Source organism: Lissotriton vulgaris, chromosome 3_1 (genome assembly GCF_964263255.1).
Source record: "Lissotriton vulgaris chromosome 3_1, aLisVul1.2, whole genome shotgun sequence".
Classification (NCBI taxonomy): domain Eukaryota; kingdom Metazoa; phylum Chordata; class Amphibia; order Caudata; family Salamandridae; genus Lissotriton; species Lissotriton vulgaris.
Window position 1 is genome coordinate 473,939,961 of NC_141689.1, and position 19,312 is coordinate 473,959,272.

The window sequence follows — 19,312 nt, forward strand, 5'->3', positions numbered from 1 at the left end:
GCACGGCAGTACGAAACGCTGCATTTTTTGTACGTTTTTAACCCTTTGAGCTAAACACTAATTTTTAAAAATAAAATCTGCAGATTATGCAGCAGATGATGGATTATGCAGCAAATCTGATTATCTAAAAAAACGACACAGCCACATAATTCCAGTGGCCCTGATTACGGACAATCTGGGAAAAGTTGAGTAAAATTAGTGGGATCCAGTCACTTGATCTGGTCGTGTTGTGGCGAACACAGCTCGTTCGTGTGATCATATTTAAAGAAACGTGAGAGAGAGACGTCATCATGTAGCTGTATTTTACCTGAAAAGTAGTTGTTAGTCTGTAAGTGTTGCCCTGTTTTCCATTGTAGTTCACTAGGTCGATGGGTGTTTTCTTGGAGGTTTTTTTTTATATCACTTGGGGGACAAAAATTTTAAGAGCCAAGTTTTTACTACCTTTCGAACAGTAAAGTGGTTTTCTACCTTCCTTATTTATTAGGACAGGGACTTCCACAGCTTGCTACCTTGGACTGAGAAATAACACCCTCAGGCTGTTTTAGTTGATTTGTCCCACTTGCAGCCGCACATTTCTTATATTCTAATGACTGTGATAGCAAGAAGTCACATTGTTTCTCATACTAAGTAGTTAATATGTTAATTGGGCTATGCTGTAGAAAACGTACTCAGAATCAGGGAGCCTTTAGTCATTTAAGATGGACAGTTAAGGAGAAGTGGCCTTTGTCGGTCAGGGAGGGGTTCCACCCTTCCACTTTTATAATGTGTTGCATAGCATCTTGATGCAGAAAGTCGGTTGCATGTCGCCTACTGCACACTCAATTAGAAAGGAAGCAAAGAGTATCTGCCAAGACTGGAAAGAGGGTGCGTTTCTCCTCAGACTAGGGATAGCGGTCAACATTCTGGATGCGTTCCCTACAACCGATTTGCTTGGAAGCATCATCTTCTTAAAAGGAGGAGCAGGCACTTGTGGGTTGGGCTCTTGGCTGGTGTGTCTGTCTGAACAAGCTTGCAACTAACTGTACAGATTAATTTTTAATTGCCAACAAGCCTCTTTGCTGCTTATCCTGCTGTAGTTTGAGGGTCTGTAATGCGGCATTTGCAATGCATAAATTGGTCTTCTTATATAGTCCGAACTCTTGCTAGGCACAATAATGTTTTGCAAACCTAAACAGCAGGGGCATTCTACAAGTTATGAAGACATTTGAAGGGTGCTGGATCCAGATATTTTACCTTCCTGCGTATAAATGAAGACGATTCTGATTTCACTTGTCCTTAGAAATGGGAAACCCCTTACCTATTGATGCAGTGATAAAGGAAAGTACCAGGACAAGTAATGTATTCTTAATAGTATAGCAAAAACTGTCATACAATCAATGTTGGCATTTCCTAAAGTGTGATTGATCCGTGATTTTTAAGAAAGGGTTTCCTCACCTCAAGCACAAGGTGTCTTCTACATGCAGCATCTGCCATCTTGGGGCCGGCGAACACGCAAATTCGTCACAGGAACAACAAGCCCGGCAGTGGTGCGTGCGCGCACGTGCAGTCTGCTCTTTTTGGAAGCACAAACTCTTGCTTGTGGCATGCCCCTGCTCGCTCACGCAAGGTGGATGCCGCCACAAGCACGAGTATGTGCTTCAAAAAATAACAGAGCGACGGCTAAAGGTCCTCCTCTGGAGCTCATGCGCGCTGCGTAGGGCGAGACCTAAAAAAATTAGGCAAAAGCAAGAAAAGCCCTCCGAAAAACGGGGAGAAAGGAAGGAGAAAGCAGTAAAATACAAGACAAAAGCATGAAAAACCCTCCGAAAAACATGGAGAAAGGAAGGAGAAAGCAGTAAAATACAAGGCAAAAGTAAGAAAAGCCCTCAGAAAAATGAGGGGAAGAGAAAGAAGTAAAATAATGAGGCAAAAGCAAGGAATAAGGGCAGTGCAGCTGCATTGGAAAGCTAGGCCTAGTTCCTTAGTACTAGTGAAACCAAAACATGTTTAGTGAATAGTGTCATATTAAAATAGGAGATCTCTGGGCTAATAACAGGTTGGAAATAAAATGTCTGCTTGTCAGACCTGCCATTCTTCAGTTCCCCACTCCTCCTGTAAAATAAATGAATTTGTTCCAAGGTAAATATCCTCGTCCTCCTATTCACTTAGTAACATGGTGAGTGCATCATGTTATGTCTAGGAAGACTAGTCAAGTTTGTGTAATTGTGTTTATAGAAATATTGGTCTGTATAGATGGGAGAGCGCTCTTTAGAGAGCCCTGGCAACCATGCCGTCTTACCAGCCCTCACAGTGCTGCTGGTGTTAACCAAGAGCTGCCCCTTCAAGGATATGTCCTCGAGGGGGCTGCAGCAAGGGCCGGAGTGGGCCCTCCCACCCCCTCCACCGTGAGCATTGCCAACAAGGGCTGAGGGCGGTCACCCATTGATCTGGGCGTGGTCTGCCAGGGCGCGCCGGGTGACGCCTTGCGACTGGCCGCAATTTGAGGCCCAAGGTGCAGGTGGCCTCTGCATCCCACCCTAGAAGGAGGAACCTCTCAATTCTCCTTGGCTTAAAAAAGGCCTTGCTGGGCATGCCTGACCCCCACTTGACCTGCTACAGGATCCCATTGCCATAGAAGGTTAATGGTGAGGCCAGACAAGTGTGCCTCTAAACTAACGCTGCATCAAGCATCCAGGTGTCCCTCATGAGTGAAGGACCCCCTCTCCTGAGTCAAATCATATTGGTGGACCTATCTATGAGGAGTGCTTGTTTGGCTACAAGTGATGCCTGAGGAAGGCCCGAGACCTGTGGTGCAAGCGGTCCAATGAGACGCCTCCATCCTTACCTCACAGTTGCTAATAACACCCCCAAGAGAGGGTGGAGCCAACGAACGTTTACCAGAGGCAGGGCAAATCATGAGGGAATATCCCCTTAAGACACTCAACCATAAAGCTGGCTGTCTTGAGGACCAGATGGTAGACCTGTGTTAGCCACACGCACTCTACATACGGTTGCAACTTACAAGTCCTGTAAATCAGAGATACTCAAAGCAAAAATGTACCCAAGCACACGTGAAATTAAAGAAATATTCTTTTTAGAGTTCAGTAAAAGCACAAAAACAAAGTAGAACAGTTCAGTAAGGTTTTTTTCTCTTTCTTTTTAATCAGTCTTCCTGATGTCAGTTTGTTCAGGTTTTCCAAGCCACACGTGTTTCGTAGCCTCTTGCAATTCAATACATGCAACTTGTTCACAGCTGTATGTATGCCTGTGGCCGCGTACACCAGGCAGATTTTTGAGCCAATCTTGCGTATAAAACACACACACTGTAAACCGTGCCAAGCTCTCACTTCCCAGTGCCACTGACTGCACGGGAGACCCAGAGGCCAGTGATGCAAGCGGTATGGCAAAGCACTCCATCCCCTCCCATGGAACACTAAGGTGTTGACCTGATAGGTTCAAGGAAGCCTTGTGATTGTTGGATGTGCCACCCGCTACTATCACCGCAACCATTGAAGAACTGGGTTTTTAGAACCCAGCGGCGCCAGGGGCACGCCCAAAGTCTTCGAGTTCACCTGTCTTAGAATACAGAGACACAGGATACTACTCGGTGACGTCAAAGATCAAATTTATTGGCTGCAACCAGGTACAGAAGTCTACGAAGTACAACACGGGTAGGTTCGCTAGAGACTGCTCAATTTTCGTATTGCGAGACATCCTCTTCTATGCTAAAAATCACATTCCGGACAAACACCCACTAGTTACAGTTTGTCCAATCATAAGCATCATGACAAAAGGTATCACACGACGACAAACCCACTCTTCAGTTGTCCAGCCCACCATCAATTACACGGGAAAGCCCAACTTTCTTTCTCGGACATGCCGGACAAACCCATAATAAAGGACCACAACCCATACTATAAATAGGCCATAAAAGAAGGAACAGAAACAGATGAGAAGTAGGATAAGGGGTGTGTATGTGCATACCAAACTCAACAATGTCCTGTTCTTTGATCCCAATCTCGATCAGCTACCGGACAAGGAACTGGCTTAACAAGGTTAGCTTCAGGCAACGGGGTCAGTTCACCCAGGTCATCTAAAAGTCAGTTAACGTGTACGTGTTCTTAGGACTCGTTCGGCCGTAGTCATCGGCCTATGTGAGGGCAACCACAAAATGGCTGCCATACACAAAATGGAACCTGAGGGTTCAGAACGAAATCCCTAAATATGTAGTGAATCCATCGGTCTAACATGACGAAAACACTCGCACTTGCCGTACTCGCTAGTTACGGTTCGCTACTACTAAATTCGTAATGAAACCATGACCTTTATGAAACGGGTTCAGAATTCACGGAACCTCACCATCGGAAATAAAATATCTAGCATCTTCACAAGCACAAACTATAAAAGACAATTTTCTTTTCCGATGCACTCTGTAACAGGCGGGTTATGGTACCATACAAGTCAAGTTTTTAGTTCCTTTAGACACCGGGGATGATTCAAGATTGTACACAGTCTTATTTGAAAGCCAGTTCCACACTTTAGAACCATGAACTGTGAAAAAGCAACTGCCTCTTATACTGTGCCAGTATATTCAAGGAGTAAATAATGGTTTCCTCATAGAGAGCTTTACATCTAAGCTCCCCTGGCAAAACAAACTACTTTGAGGCATCTAATACACATATATTTATATTTTCATAATTGTGTCTTTTCACTAAGATAGAAGAATGACTGACTAATAGGTGCTTCAAAAAACGGTGCAGTGCAAGTGAATTGTGACGAGGGTGATTAATAGTGTACATGTGATAGCAAATAACATTTCTTAACTGTGAACTGCTTGGTGATACAGCTTTGAACTAAACAGAACTCCCATGTGAGTGTACTGTAGAAAAATCCACAATGAATGACAGTCAACAGTTTGTTGTGTTTATGTTTCAGCCCCCTATAGACACTTCATCTGAGTCTTCATCTTGACAAAGAAATGGTAGCAACCCTGGCAGAGAATCCACTACTTCTGCATGAGATCCCACACAGTCAGGACTCCAAAAACCCTTCAGAGTGGAGAACACACAGTCTCCTATCAAACTCACACCATCAGACAATTGGTGTAAAACCAGCTATTCATGCAGCACTACGCGTGGTTCCGATCTGCCAATGCACATTGCATCAAAGTTGTTTTATTCTGCCAGGGTAGCTTAGGTGTAAAGCAGTCTCCGAGGGAACTATTGCTTCATGTTATGTGTCTATTGCCCAGGTTTCCAGGATTACAGGGTTGCCCCTTATTTGGTCTTTTGCAATGTTAGAGGTTACAAGAGTCCAGACGAAGAGGATGTAAGAAAATGCCTCTTTTGGCATAGTTAGCTCATACTTTTTGCTCGAGCCTGTTATGATTTTGAACTGTAAGAGCACTGGGTCCCTGCTAACCAGGTTCCCAGTTCCAGATCTCTTTCCTACAACTGTACCACAATTGGCAGAACATCAGCTACCCTTGTAAGTCCCTAGTAAATGTTACCCCTGGTGCCTAGGGCATGGACATTGAAGAGGGTCCACTGGGACTGCAGCACGATTTGGGCCACTCCATAGACCCCTCACCAAGAGATTGCATACAGACATCGCATGCTGCATGTCTTGGTGCAGAGAAAACTAAAGAGTCAACATTACACACAGCCCTGAGTGTCCTGCCCTCCTACACTGCATGAGAAATAGGTAAGTCACCACTACTGCAGGCCTTACAGTCCTAACGCAGGTTGCACTATATCCCATGTGTGGATATAGCTGCATGAGCAGATATGATCCTTCAATAGCTGAGCCATTCTTGGATATTGTAAGTGCACAGGGAAGCGATAAAGGGTACAGGGGCTGGATACTCGATATTACGAGTTGCCTAGCTCCATGATGGCTTCTTTGTACCCTAAGATGTTTGGTACCATATTGTCTTAATAAATCCACACTGATGCCAGTATGGGATGTATTAATAAATACACACAAGGAAGTTTAGAGGGGCCCCCGAAACCCCACCAAGCACTTGTGTGGTCTCTGACTAATCATAACCACCCTGCCCCCATGAGACGTGTTTCTGATCTCATGTGATGAGAGTCTGCCCTCTCAGAGGCCAGAAACAAAGCCTGCTGTGAGCGGAGGCTCTTCACATCTCCTCCAGGGTGGAATGACTTTCCAGAGCGGGATGCTTCAAAGGTGTTGCTGCCTTTGAAGTTAAGACCAGGCTATCTCAGATAGTGGGGGATGCCTGCCCATCACGCCGCCCCCTCCCAATGCTGCTCCACATGTGGCGGGATGACAGGCTGTAAAATTAGTTAGATGAGGAGGAATGTCCACATTCAGCCAGCACCACCCCTAAGGTGTGGCAGGTGATATGAACACCTCTCCTGAAAATCCATCTTGAGATGGAGAAACAACCTATCAGGGCTAGGCACCGCCCTTCCCACAGGAAGTGGTCACTTAGAGGGTATAGACACCCATAAAATAGGTAGCCCATTAGCTACTACCTGTCACTCCCTTTAACGCCTCTAAATCTATTATTGAAGTGGCATCCCTAGACCTAGAAACTTGGATTTGATGGACAAAAAGACCAGGACAATGAAGACCCACGGCCATCAACTGAAGCCCTGCTGCAGAAGAAATTGCCTGCTGCCTTTAGGACTCGACAGTCGTGGTGTGCTGTGCCGTCCTGAATCTGTGAAGACTCCAAAAACTCAGGAGCTCCTACAGCCTTTAAGAAATTGCCAGGAACCTCCCTTGGAGTGAGGGTATCCCTCTACCCTGCACACTGCGGGCACTGATCCAGCTGAGTCCAGTTTGTCGACGTGCTGCTTCCCGACGGCTTTGACATAGCACCCACACCAAGAGAGGTACATCAGCTGCGGAGAGTCAGATGTGGAGATCTGTCTTCCCACTAAGTTTGGAGACACCAGGACCTACCGAAACTGCACCGTACCAAATGCGGGGTACCAGACCCCCACAGCAAACTGCGAGAAGAAGAGTCCATTCCAGGTTCCAAAGATTCCAGAAGCAAGCACCCGTCAAGGGATGTCAGCAACCCTGTGAGTCACGCCCTGAGTGGCCCAGTTGTTCCAAAATAGTCTCTTTAAGTTGCCTGCTCCGATGGCCTTCTCGATGCACGGCTGACCTATCTGCTATGCTCCCAACCCACCGGCCCGGGTAACGATGAACCAGCTGTGCTCATGTGGTCCTGCGACCCTTGCAACCTCCTCCCTCCAGTGGGACCCACCGGACTTAACCCTGAGTCCTCCTGTGCAGTGTCTTTCCAGATGGCCCCCTTCATCGTATTGCACCAGCTACCAACACCTTCATCACCCTGTTCCCGGCCGAATCCCAAATGCTCCCGATCTGCTACAGCTGGAACTTTGACCTGGTCCTGATATCGAGCAAAAACAAGAAAATGAACTTCATGAAAGCATTGCCTGATTTTATATCCATTTTTCTGTGTTTCTTCCTTGACTTCAATAGTGCGTAATTGCGCACAAAAGTGATATATTTTCCGAACTCTGAAAATAGTTACTCCTAAAGCATTTACTGTAGATCGAAGTTATTTGTCTTAAAAAATACATCAAAATCGATATTATTTTTATAAATTAGTCTCAGATTTATACTTGAGTGTGTGGCTCATTTATTGCATCTGTGAGTACAACAAATGCTTAGCACTACCCTCTGATAAGCCTAACTGCTCTCCAACAGTACCACAAAAAGATCACTAGAATTATCTACTTTTAACCTCGGTGTACCAGCAAGGGATCCACTGGACTCTCTGCACTGTCGAAACAGAGGGGATCCTAGGCAGATTTATTAGTATCCTGCTGTCACAGACATAATTTAGGACTTGGCGAAAGGCTGATTATCAAACTTGACTGCCAAATATTTTGCAGACTCAGGTGGAATAGGGGGTTGGTCGAGTTCTGTAGGCCTATGTTATGTTACGTCAGTATTTGTGTAGCTCGCGTACACCAACAGGTTTCTTGGCACTGTGGAGTCTCAGGTGTGAACAATTAACTTATTAGACCAGATTAAGGGGGGGGCTAGCGAGGGGGATTTACCCAGGTTCAATAATACTCTTCCCTGAATTGAGTTCTAAACAACTGTTCATTCACAAAGCAACAGATGTAAGACATTGTTTATTTTCTTGACATGGAGGGTTATTGTTCATCAAAGATAAGGTGGTCTGCGTATTATCTGTGTTGACAGTACTTCTAAGCTGAAGCTGTGGATTAAACCTGTCAAAGGGATTATATAAATATTGAAGAGCGTTGGCCTCCACGATGACTCCTGTGGGACTTTATTAGGGAGTGGCAATGGTTTGGATGAAAACAGGGGATACCAAATGGCCTCGGTTCTATTATAGTTTGTTATCAATGTTATCACTGTACCTGTGACTCTGATTTCCTTTAGTCTATGGATCAGTGTTGAGAGCGAGATGGTATTGAATGCTGCCGACAGGCTGAAGGAGAACAAGAGCAGCTGTGCTTCTGATATCAAGGGTGGCTTTAAGAGGATCAGATACTGGACGAAGTATAATGTCTGTACTGTGGCCAGGGCGAAAAACCAAATTGAGAAGAATGTAAGATGTTAGTAGTCTCTAGGTATTGTGACAGATGTTGGTTAATTTGCTTCTCCAACATCTTCACAGGAGCAGAGGTATGGGGCAGTAATTAGTAGGATCCACTAGGTCTGTGTTGGACTTCTTTAGGAGCGGCATAACCTAAGGCTGCTTCCAGGCATCTGGGATTAGCGCAATATTTATGGAAGCATTTAGTATATCAAAGAGAAAAGATGTGATTGTGGAGGCTCCTCTTTTATGTAGATCAGTGGAACAGGTATGCAGGGGGAATCCTGACTTTGTATTAATAGTTAGGTCATTCATATTTTGTGGGGAATGAGTGAAAATGTTCTTAAGGTATAAGAGCCATGTAAGGGAGAATGGGATAGAAATTGAGAGGCTATCTTGGGGATTCTTGGGTTACAGTAGACGTCGTACGTATATTCAATATTTTATCAGGAAAGAATGTAGATTGTTTGTCGCATAAGGCTTGTGAAGGAATTGAAAGAGCCCTTGGCCTTACAACGTACTCTCTTACTCAAATCATCAAAGATTTTTTCCCATTGGTTGTATTGACCTTTGTTAGCTGACGTGAAGCATTGCAAGGGAGAAAACATCAACAAAAATGTTCTAACTTGTGAAGCCTATGTGACTCCACAATACAGAAACAAATTAAAGCAAACAGGTGTTCCAGAATGAAACTTTCCTTCTCTTGTCTAAACATAAGTCCGATTGCGAATCATCTATCAATGATCTCTAAATTCAGAGCATAGAAGAAGGTGTCCGCATAATCAGACTTCACACTTGCAAGAATAGGGCAGGCAGCGAGGTCTGTACCTCTCTAAATCTAAAGGGAATCTGCTGTGACCATTACTGTGTAAACACCAATTTGAAAGTAACAGGAGACTCAAATTCCTCATCTCCCTTCACACTACCAGGGACCAGTCAGATTACTACTTGAGTGCATCGCCAACATAGCTCTGAATTCCCAACACTGCAAACTGATACTGCAGTTCTCAACCTTGAACATTCTGACATCCTGGTACATGAAGAACAGAAACTTATTTCAACCATTGCTTCTCCACATTCACTGCCAGGTTTTCCTTCAGGCCTCTCAATCAGCAGTTTAATACAAACAATAAGCCTTTCTCTAACTAATGAAAAATACACCTGCAAGAAAAGGAAAACATGCTGGCATAGCAAAATGCATTTCAATTGAGGCCTTTAGTCAGTCTTAATTTAAGCATTAAGTGTGCACTTCGAATACATGGTTAAACATGCACTCATGTAACATGAAAAATAGATGTAAAACGTGAGTATTAAGAATACATGATTTCATTTCTAAACTAAACAGTGCACACGTCTATAAATCTCTACAGTGAATACATTTCAATAATATGTTTAAATGCTTCACACACCTTAATGAAGTTAAAGCATAAAGTGCATATAATATCAAATGCACATGTATATTGGCAGTTCTGTGATGTGTAAGGGTGGAGTCTAAATGATGCTGCTCCAGAGTCCTACTTCTGTTAACGTCTGTGGGTTAGGTCATAGATTTGACAAAGCCAAAAATCTCCTTGTATTATGTTTTTGCGAGTCCTGTGCTCCAAAGAACTTAGTTTTGGTTGGTCTGTTTCCCTTGGCATTGGGTTTCTAAGTAGACAGGTAGAGTCCTTTCATGACGCCCTCCGGTTGAGGCTCCATATCCTTTCCAATTGCAACATAGCTGGTTTTTAGCTATCAGAACGAGTCAAACTTTTATTTACGACTGTGTGTTGGGTCATAGATTCGACAATCCCCAAAATCTCCTTAGACCAGTGTTTCCCAACCCATGGGTCGTGACCGACTAGTGGTAGTGAGGTGTTTTTTGGTGATGCGTAGAAGTCCTACTAAAAAATAAGGATGCCATTAAACTCTGCATTTAACTTATCACATTTGCTGCTCTTCAAAGACAGAGGTCAACTGTCAGTCTGTCTTCTTTCAAATGGCTCCCTGTGTTCTTTAACCTCTTTGGTGCTAGGCTTCCGCTCCCCCATGCGAAGCCCTTTTTGGGCTATTTGGGGTGGTACGTGCTTAGGCCCCCCTAACTTTTTGTCCACATATGGTATCCACTTCAAATTTGCGTCCTTTTTTCCAACATCCTGGGGATACTAAAGTTACCCAGGGTTTGTGGATTCTCCCGCAGAGGACTGAGAAATTAGCTAAAATACTACTAAATTTGGGAGAAAAATGGGAAAGACATGCTGCAGAAGAAAGCATCTGTTTTTTCTCCTGCAAGTGGCATCAGCAAAGGGTTTTCAGTGCCAAGATTCCCAGCTTTCGGGAACAGGCAGACTTGAATCGTGAAAAACAAATTTCAGCACAGTATTGGCATTTTACTTAGACTTTTGTAGCTCAAAGTAAAGATCAAAGTAAAACTTTCCAAGTTCAACCACTCCTGTTAACTACATGCCTCATGCAGGCCATATTGCCTCAAAAATGTATAAATTCTTACCCAATCTGTCCCAAACACAAACCGCGATCCTTTACTCAAAGTGGGACAAGCATTTTGGTCCTGGTGTGTTAGACCACATTTCCAATGAGACCTGGCCAAAGATTAGCAAGTTTGCGTTATAGTATAAAAAGAAAGAGAGTAACCCCTTTAGCCTCAAGGGAACAGGGTAAGTGATCACCAAAAACAAGAAAGTTCCCTTGATTATATTCTCTACAAGTTCATCATAGACCTACCTTTTCTGCACTTTTCCTACAATTCTTAGGAGATCTCTGTTGGAGATTATTGTCATTCAGCCTCTCATTCACTCAGAACCCCATATCTCAAGTGAAACCACAAAAGCACTTACAGTCTAAAAATTTATATTACGTTGCTAAGGTGTATGTATCATCAAAATATTTTTTATTTAAAAAAGATATTAAAAACATTTGCAAATACCCATCAAATATGCATGTACTTCTTGTGAAGGTATCAGCTATACAATTTATATATCATGAAACAAAGTGCTACAACACATTATTAAAAACAATCAAGTTAATCCAAGTCGATGCGTTTCGGTGGATCCTGCTGTGCGCACCACCTTCCTCAGGACAATTAAACACACACAATTCTGTGGGAAAAATATTTTAAAGAAGAAAGAAAGAGCCATAATCACTCTCCGTCCTTGGCATACGTTTACATAACCAACATCATATGTACTGTTTTTTACCATCTCATCAAGCACAGTACTTGACATGTTTAAAAACAGCTCATTATTATAAAAAAAAACACTAGATTTGACCTTCCTCATGGGAAACACATCACTTAACAACTACCTCCGAGTAGTCTGTCATCGTTGATATAATCCTGTGCTGTTTGTGGTTCCGCTTATTGTAAAGGTAAACTACTATCCATTAGGATGTAGTTGATTCATGTATGAGGAATCTCAAGTCACACACTCCCCCCATTTCCTACAGGACACAACATTCATACACGATCCACACTTTCTCCATTGGAAAAAATCCTGTTTTGGCGTACCTTAATATCAAACACGATTCACCCTAGTTATTACTGTGAAGGTGATTATGGGCAGCTTATTCTCATTATCCTATGTTGGGATAAACACACTCGACACCGACTGGCTGTGGCCTAGCTACCATGCTGTTGAGTATTTACTTCAGTGGTCGAAGTGGGGGAAAAAAAGTAGGGGAACTGTGGGCGGAGGCTCCGAGGGCGGGGATAACCCAAGGATTGGATGAGTGGGCGGAGTCAGAGGTGTGGCCAGAATGTGCGAAACATCCCAATTTTTAGCATTTGTTTGGCATTTCACCGACCAGTTACAGCTTATTGTGTTATTTAATTCAACCAATGGATACACTTGATTATTTAAGGTTTAATAGGAGTTATTGGCATTTAAATACATTCACAAAGTGGGATATATTTCCAATCACACAATGTCTCGAATATGCTTAAAAGTGGAATCACAAGCCGTTTGTCTCTCAGCCATGCAGTTTTTCTCATTAGCACCTCTCCTCCCTTCTTCCACGAGAGCAGTTCAAACATGAATGGCAAAATATCCTAGTTTACAAATGTTTTCTATATAATTATGGCTCTGCCATATTTGCCACATAATACATCATCCACTGCATAATGTTACAGTTTTAACTGATCATGTTTGTAGCTCAAATGGATAAAAAGTTACTAAAAAACGTGACTTGAGTTGCTGCAAAGTGGACGGCCCTTTGCAAAGGTTGACTGATCACCTTTCTCACTGCTACATTTGTATGTTATACTGTTACTAATAAGGCAGAATATTTGCAGAGACTTAACATGTATAAAAATATCTAAATAATGAAGTATAAGAAATGATATTGCATTACGCTGCAGCCTTTTTTTGTAGCATAATTTAGTCAACGCTGTGGCATCATTTTGTCTCCCATTGCTGCATAATTCCAGTGGCTCCTGAGCAGGTAGCCAATGTTAAAAGTGCTTGTGCATGAAGCAGGGAGACTGTGAAGTTTGCAAACTTAGTTTGGTGTGCGTACAAATCCTGCATTGCCGATCCTTGGTGAGTTGCAGCTACTACTGCTGAAACAAGGCCAATGGAGGTACCTATGGGTGAGGTGGACTTGCCTCGATGTCGGGGCCTGCTTTAGTGCTGGTGGCGCCCTGTGCAACAAGGTTTGTTGGTGCCCCAATGATCACCTACGCCTCGGACTCCCTCACTACCACCCTTAACAGTCTCCCTCAAGTCTCCATAACCGCACTCTTTCTCAGATGCATTTAATTTGATTTACAGCTCCACTCATACCAGTGTACAGTGTCAGAGCACTTTACATCACACACACTACACAGAGACCATCATTTATACGTGTGTAAATCACTATATAGGAAATGTTACATATGACAAAGGACTACAAGGTGTTGAAGCCACATGACAACCATACTAGTAGGCAGTATAGTTTAATAGCTCACTGTTCTATGTTAGGATTTTAACTTATAAACTGCAAATAACAAAAGGATCTCTCTGGCTAAGCAGTAACCTACTAACCAAGTTAACATTATGTGCAATTTGTGATCTGCATGGTACATGTTCTTTGCAGCAGGCACATTAACCCTCTGTGCTACCTTTCCAGGAGTCAACCCTTCCACTAGACAAATCTCTGATCTCGCTCTAGGAAGAACATTAATCACCAAAGTTATCATGACATTTTTATTGTTGCTAAAAATTGCTGGAGGCCAGGAAGGAGGCAGCAAGGTTTTTTTTAAACCAATCTTGCAAACCCTATGCACCCACCCAAAATAGGTACCCAATGCGGTCGCACCATTCGTACCACCCTAACCTGCTCAAGGTTCATGTGACCTCAGTGACAGAGTCACAGTGACTGGATCACTGTTGCTCTAGGGTGTGCTGCTTCGTAGGCCTGCCTGCAAGACTGGAGATGAACTTCATTATGGGTTGTGGTGATCAGGCCTTCAAGGTTAACCCAAAATTGACACCTCTAGGATACACTTGCTTGTGCTAAGACATCCGGCCTTCTAAGTTCTAGTGGGGCCTTCTAAGGTCTAGCATGGGAATATGCTCTCTCAGTAGAGTGTTCTGGTGGACTGGTTATAAAGGCTGAACCCCGTTCCAAATTCGACAGCTCTGTCCATAGTGCCACATCCTCTCCCCACTGAACACCATATTGCCCCACTGAGAGAGACTTGCACTGCCTTCATCTACGACCTAATTGTGCCCACTATAAACACTTGGATGTGGCTCAATTCAAATTATGCATTTGATAAGAGTAATATACTGCCTAAAAAAAAAAGTAAAAGTAAACCCTCATAGGGAATGCAAGATTAACACCTTGGCTGCTATGGGTTTTCCCCTCCTGTGCTTATTTGTGAGCTTTCCCATTATACATGACGAGCTCAGCTCGTCATCAGCACAGCTCAACCGTGCCTCGAGCAGGCAAGGGGTTAAAGTAAAGCATGTTAAATGTAATCAGAAACAACATGGTTACCGTAGCGATCTCTCACTCACTATTCAGAAATCAGCGAGTGGTTTTACCTGAAAAGTTAAGGACATGACTACAGGGCCCTGAAGGGAACCGTTTCAATGTCCATTGCTTATATCCTTACAAAACGTAAGTAGTATGGATTAACAAGACCACATCCGTAAACACAGAGCCATGGTACACATTTCGTTATCCAATCCACCCATCAACCAGGTATTGCAGTACATCCAGGAATGGTGCACTTCCCCACCTGGGGGCAACAATGCTGTTCAACGAAAGACGAGAAAACAAAAGTAGCGCTTCACTTCACTGCAAAGTCTTTAAAGTGAGGGTGATGGGTTTAGATGTGAATAAAACCTATCTGGCTACTTTGCAACCACTCTGTCTTGCTTTATTTAGTAAAGTATTTATTTTTCATATTTAAAATATTTTATTTCACTCCATCCCGAGGCTGCACTTTGGAATAGAAAAATGTCAGAAAAAAAGGGCATTTCCCGCAAGAGTGTTTTTCTTTTTTGGATCCATTTCACAGGGAAGCAACTAAATGAAAGAAGGAAAGAGAGGTTGTGAACCGTTTCTTCAAGTCACGGTTTTCAGTAAGTGAGGAGCACGACCGAAAGAGAGGGAATAATCAGAAGGGGGGGAGGGGGCCGCTGCCAGCACAGAAAAGAAGAGGACATTGTCTTTGTCTTCTCTGGGCAGTAAGACAGAGTCCTTTTCCTTCTCTGCCCGTCCCCGATCGTCCACAGAAGCAAGCCGAGACTTATCTGAATACCTTTGCTATTTCTGCCATTCTGGGACACAGTTTTGAAAAGATAAAGTAGGGGAACAGAAACTTTTTAATAAATGAAGTGGGGGAACGCTGTGCCCTTCCGATCCTGCCCACTAAGACCACTGATTTACTTAGATGTTTATCCAATCACTGCTGTAGGACAGTCCATGATGTACTGCTGTCAATCAGGGGAAGGAGGCCCTCAATGTAACCATGTGAGTGAGACGACGTCTAATAGCCAGGGGAAAGGTGCTAAGCAGAGTCATACATACATTTCAGAGTACAACTTCCAGAAATTAGCTGTCCAGCACACGGTGAGACCCTTGAAGCTCAAACACGCTGGTTGAGTGACAATCTCGGGTCCTTGCCTTATTGGGGTGAGGGATATTAGATGTGTTAGTGTAATCCAAGCTGCTTGGCACTTGATAGGGCTGAACGTATAGCAATGTATGTGCTCTATGAAAGATCAAATAAACATTTAAAAAGAGCTATAGTACAAAGGTCTCCCCAAGGTGTTCACGTTGGCCTACAAGGTCAGTCTTCCAATTTTTGAATTGTCGTCTTGACTTTCTTGAAGAGGTGTAAGTATCTTCCAGGAAGCCCGTGGCAAAATGTTTTTAAAAATCCCGCCGTTATTAGAAATGGTATGTTACAATCTTGCCCCGGTTGAAATACTAGATCAAATAATACCCATCTTGAAAAAATCTTGCCAGATATGTCATATAAAAACATTTAAATTAAATGAGAAAGTGTTGTCTTTTGGGCCTGCCTTGGATATTAGACAACGATTGACCACCACAAGAGGAGATGAAAAATTACCATGGCCCACTGGAAAGGTTTTAGTTTATGGGGGGTTTGATTATATTTTTTGCCTCAAAGCACAGGTAGGATTAAATGGGAGAACATTTGATTACATGCTTGGATTGAGACAGAATGGCAGTATTCCTGTGCAATCAAACCATTCAGGTATACAATGTGTGTGTCCGTAAAAGGGTACAAACAACGTCTTGCCAGTTTCTGCTTCTCCGAGCTCCAATAGTAAGACCTGCTATGAATCCTCACTAAAAAGCTTCCACCATCATTGTATTCTTTTCGTGAACATAAACTTTGTGCCTGGGACAGCGTCACCACGTCAGTTGCCTCAAAAGGGGCGTGCCTGACGTTCCTTATGAGACAGAATGTTCATTTGCAAATTGAAAGAGGGGTCCAGGGGGTTCATGCAGAGTGGAAGAATGCCCTTTACCTGATAAAGTCCACTTCATGATTGATTAAATGGATTGACCTCCATAAGACTCAGTTTCCCCATTTTCTTGCAAATACGTGACCATGAGAAATAAAATAACGCATCCAGTAGGACACTGGTATGATTTGTAATATTTGTCATGTAGAACTATGCGACCTTTCAGTGGACATTATTTTTTGAAAAAACTAGTATCATGGTTTCACATTTGTGTCCACAAAGCAATAGATTGTTAATGTTCTGATCAAACCAGTTCCAGTCTGGAAAAAAATATTAACCTGAATAGGTGATGGCGATAACATTGTACGTTAATTCAGAGGCCGGTGAAGGGTGGCAGAGCCTTTCTTCTGATCACCGTAAAGTTATTTTAATGTTGACAGATTAATCGCTAAAATGTGCGTGCTCAAAAAGATCATTCTGTTGGAATAAAAATGTTTGAAAAGTAACCTAGAATTTCTGCAATATCTCTCTGTTCCAGCTTAGTGTGTGCAGTGAGCTACACCACGCAGACGAATGAGAAGATGTACTTCAGGAAGTTCTTCAAGTTTCAGGTAAGGGCCGAGTGTCGCTTCTGTGCGCTGCGTTGATAGGGGCAGGGTATGGCCCATCTTTCCATCTGATTCACCTTGAAATGAGACTCGAGGTTAAGGGCATCGTGAGAGCTCCACTCACAAGGAATAAAGGATTTGCTTACAGTGTACTTGTAGGCATGTTAAAATAGGCACAGAATGGAACGGCCTGTAGTTATCTTACAAAGAGTAATAAAGATATGGTTAAGTGTGCTTATCAGACTGTGAGCATATGCTAGCAAAGCAATGACAACGACCTGTGCCTTGTGTTTTGCTCGGGGAATAAGCCCTGGTGCTTTTTGAAGGCAATTGAGAAACAAACTTTACTTTACACGCTAAGCCACTCCACTCTTCAACACTTTACTTCACTCTACGCCACTGTAAGACACTTCACTATACGCCCCTCCACGCTGACACTCTACTCCATGCCACTCTAAGACACTCTACAATACTCTACGCAACTCCCTCTTCGCCACTTTACTCTACAACACACTCCTCTATGCCACTCTGTCACTCCACACCACTCAATGCCACTCCACTTGGACACTCTACTCTAGTTTACACCATTCCACACCACTCTACCGCTCTTCACCACTCTATGCCGTGCCATTCTACGCAACACTACTCCCTCCATTACCCTCTTTGCCACTCTACCACACTCCACTCTGACCATCCTGCAGATGGTGCAAAATGCGGCTGCGAGACTAATCAGGCGAGTGCCCTTTCGCAAGCACGTCTCTCCACATCTAAAGCGCTTCATTGGCTCCCAGTCTCAAAAAGAATTACACCTAGGGCCTTGACGCTGGCATTCCCTGCCATGCATGGCAACTGTCCTAGATACCTAAAACACAGATGACATGTTATCAACAGTCCAGACTCTTGAGGTCTAATTCGCTAAATTTACTGTGCATCCCTCGTTTCAAAAAGGGTCGAATGGGGGGCAGATATTTTACGTTCGGCGCAGCAAAACTGTGGAACACTCTGCCAAGTAATTTCGGCACTATAGAAACAGAGTCCCTCTTCAGGAAAATTGTAAAAACCTTGCTCTTTAGGGCAGACTGAGGGCCCAAAGGCCTGATCTGAACTGTCCAGCGCTGTACTACTGTTCTCTTTGCGCTGGGACATCTCTGTTTGAGGTAGCTGTTGCGCTTTATAAGTGTCTGTATAACTATTATTATTATGCCTCTCTACTCTGAAACTCTACTGTACTCTGTGCCCTTCCCCTCTACTCCCTCCATTACACTCCACACCACTCTGTGCCACTCCACAACACTCCACTGCATGACAGTCTAGGTCACTCCATGATACTCTACGCATCTCCACAACACTGCACCATTCCACTCAATGCCACTCCATTCTATTACACTCGACTCCGTACCCCTCCACTCTACGACAGTCAACTCCACTGAACTCAGCTCACTCTACACCACTCCTTGCCACTTTTCTCCACTCTATGCCTCTCTTGCTCTGCAACACTCTACTCCACTCCATCTTCACCACTCCATGCCACTTTTCTCCACTTTACGCCACTTCCCTCTACTTCACTCCAACACACTCTACGCCCCTCCACAGCATACCCCTCAACTCTAAGATATTCTGCTCGGTCTGTGACACTCCACAACACTACCCTCTATGACACTCTATTCTACTCTGCTCCCCTCCACTTTTCACCCTCCCTATCAACTTAACCTATGACACTCCTCGTCACACTATGCCACTCCAGGCCTATGTATCTCTCTACTAATGCTGAGTAATCAGCATTTATAATCACTGTAAATATTGCACTTTTTAGAGTGATATTCACAGGGCTGGTCCTTGTGATGTCCTGAGATAGAGCTTAGGGGTAAGCTCGAAACATGTTAGCACTCTTCTAGGACTCCTGAGTCACTGCATATCAGTTTGACCTAGAGACCACCCCACTTTTAATATATCAGCTAGGAGCAAGAATAAAGTAATTCCGCCCACTAGTTAGATAGTTTTAAATCACTCCACTCCATACATAGCACTGCACTACACATAGATTCACATAAAATGCTCCTACATATCTTGCAAGTCGCAGCACGCCTCAACCTGCAGCGGGTTGGGATGGCCCCTATTATGAAGCATGTCACCGTGGGGAAACCCTGGTGAGTGAGGAGACTCAAGAAAGGACATTTTTCCTTTCTGGATCACATCAAACACTTATTAATGCAAATCTGTCTATATAG

The 19,312-nt window shown here is 43.6% G+C and overlaps 1 protein-coding gene across 2 annotated transcripts in view; it reads left to right on the top strand.

Annotated features, from left to right (window-relative positions):
* The window catches only part of TRAPPC13 (trafficking protein particle complex subunit 13), a 373,612-nt gene that overhangs the window by 217,320 nt on the left and 136,980 nt on the right, over positions 1-19,312 (top strand). For both annotated transcript variants that reach the window (XM_086960695.1, XM_086960696.1), the window contains exon 6: positions 17,015-17,087. In XM_086960695.1, the coding sequence (XP_086816821.1) occupies positions 17,015-17,087 (73 nt within the window). The remainder of the gene's footprint in view (positions 1-17,014; positions 17,088-19,312) is intronic.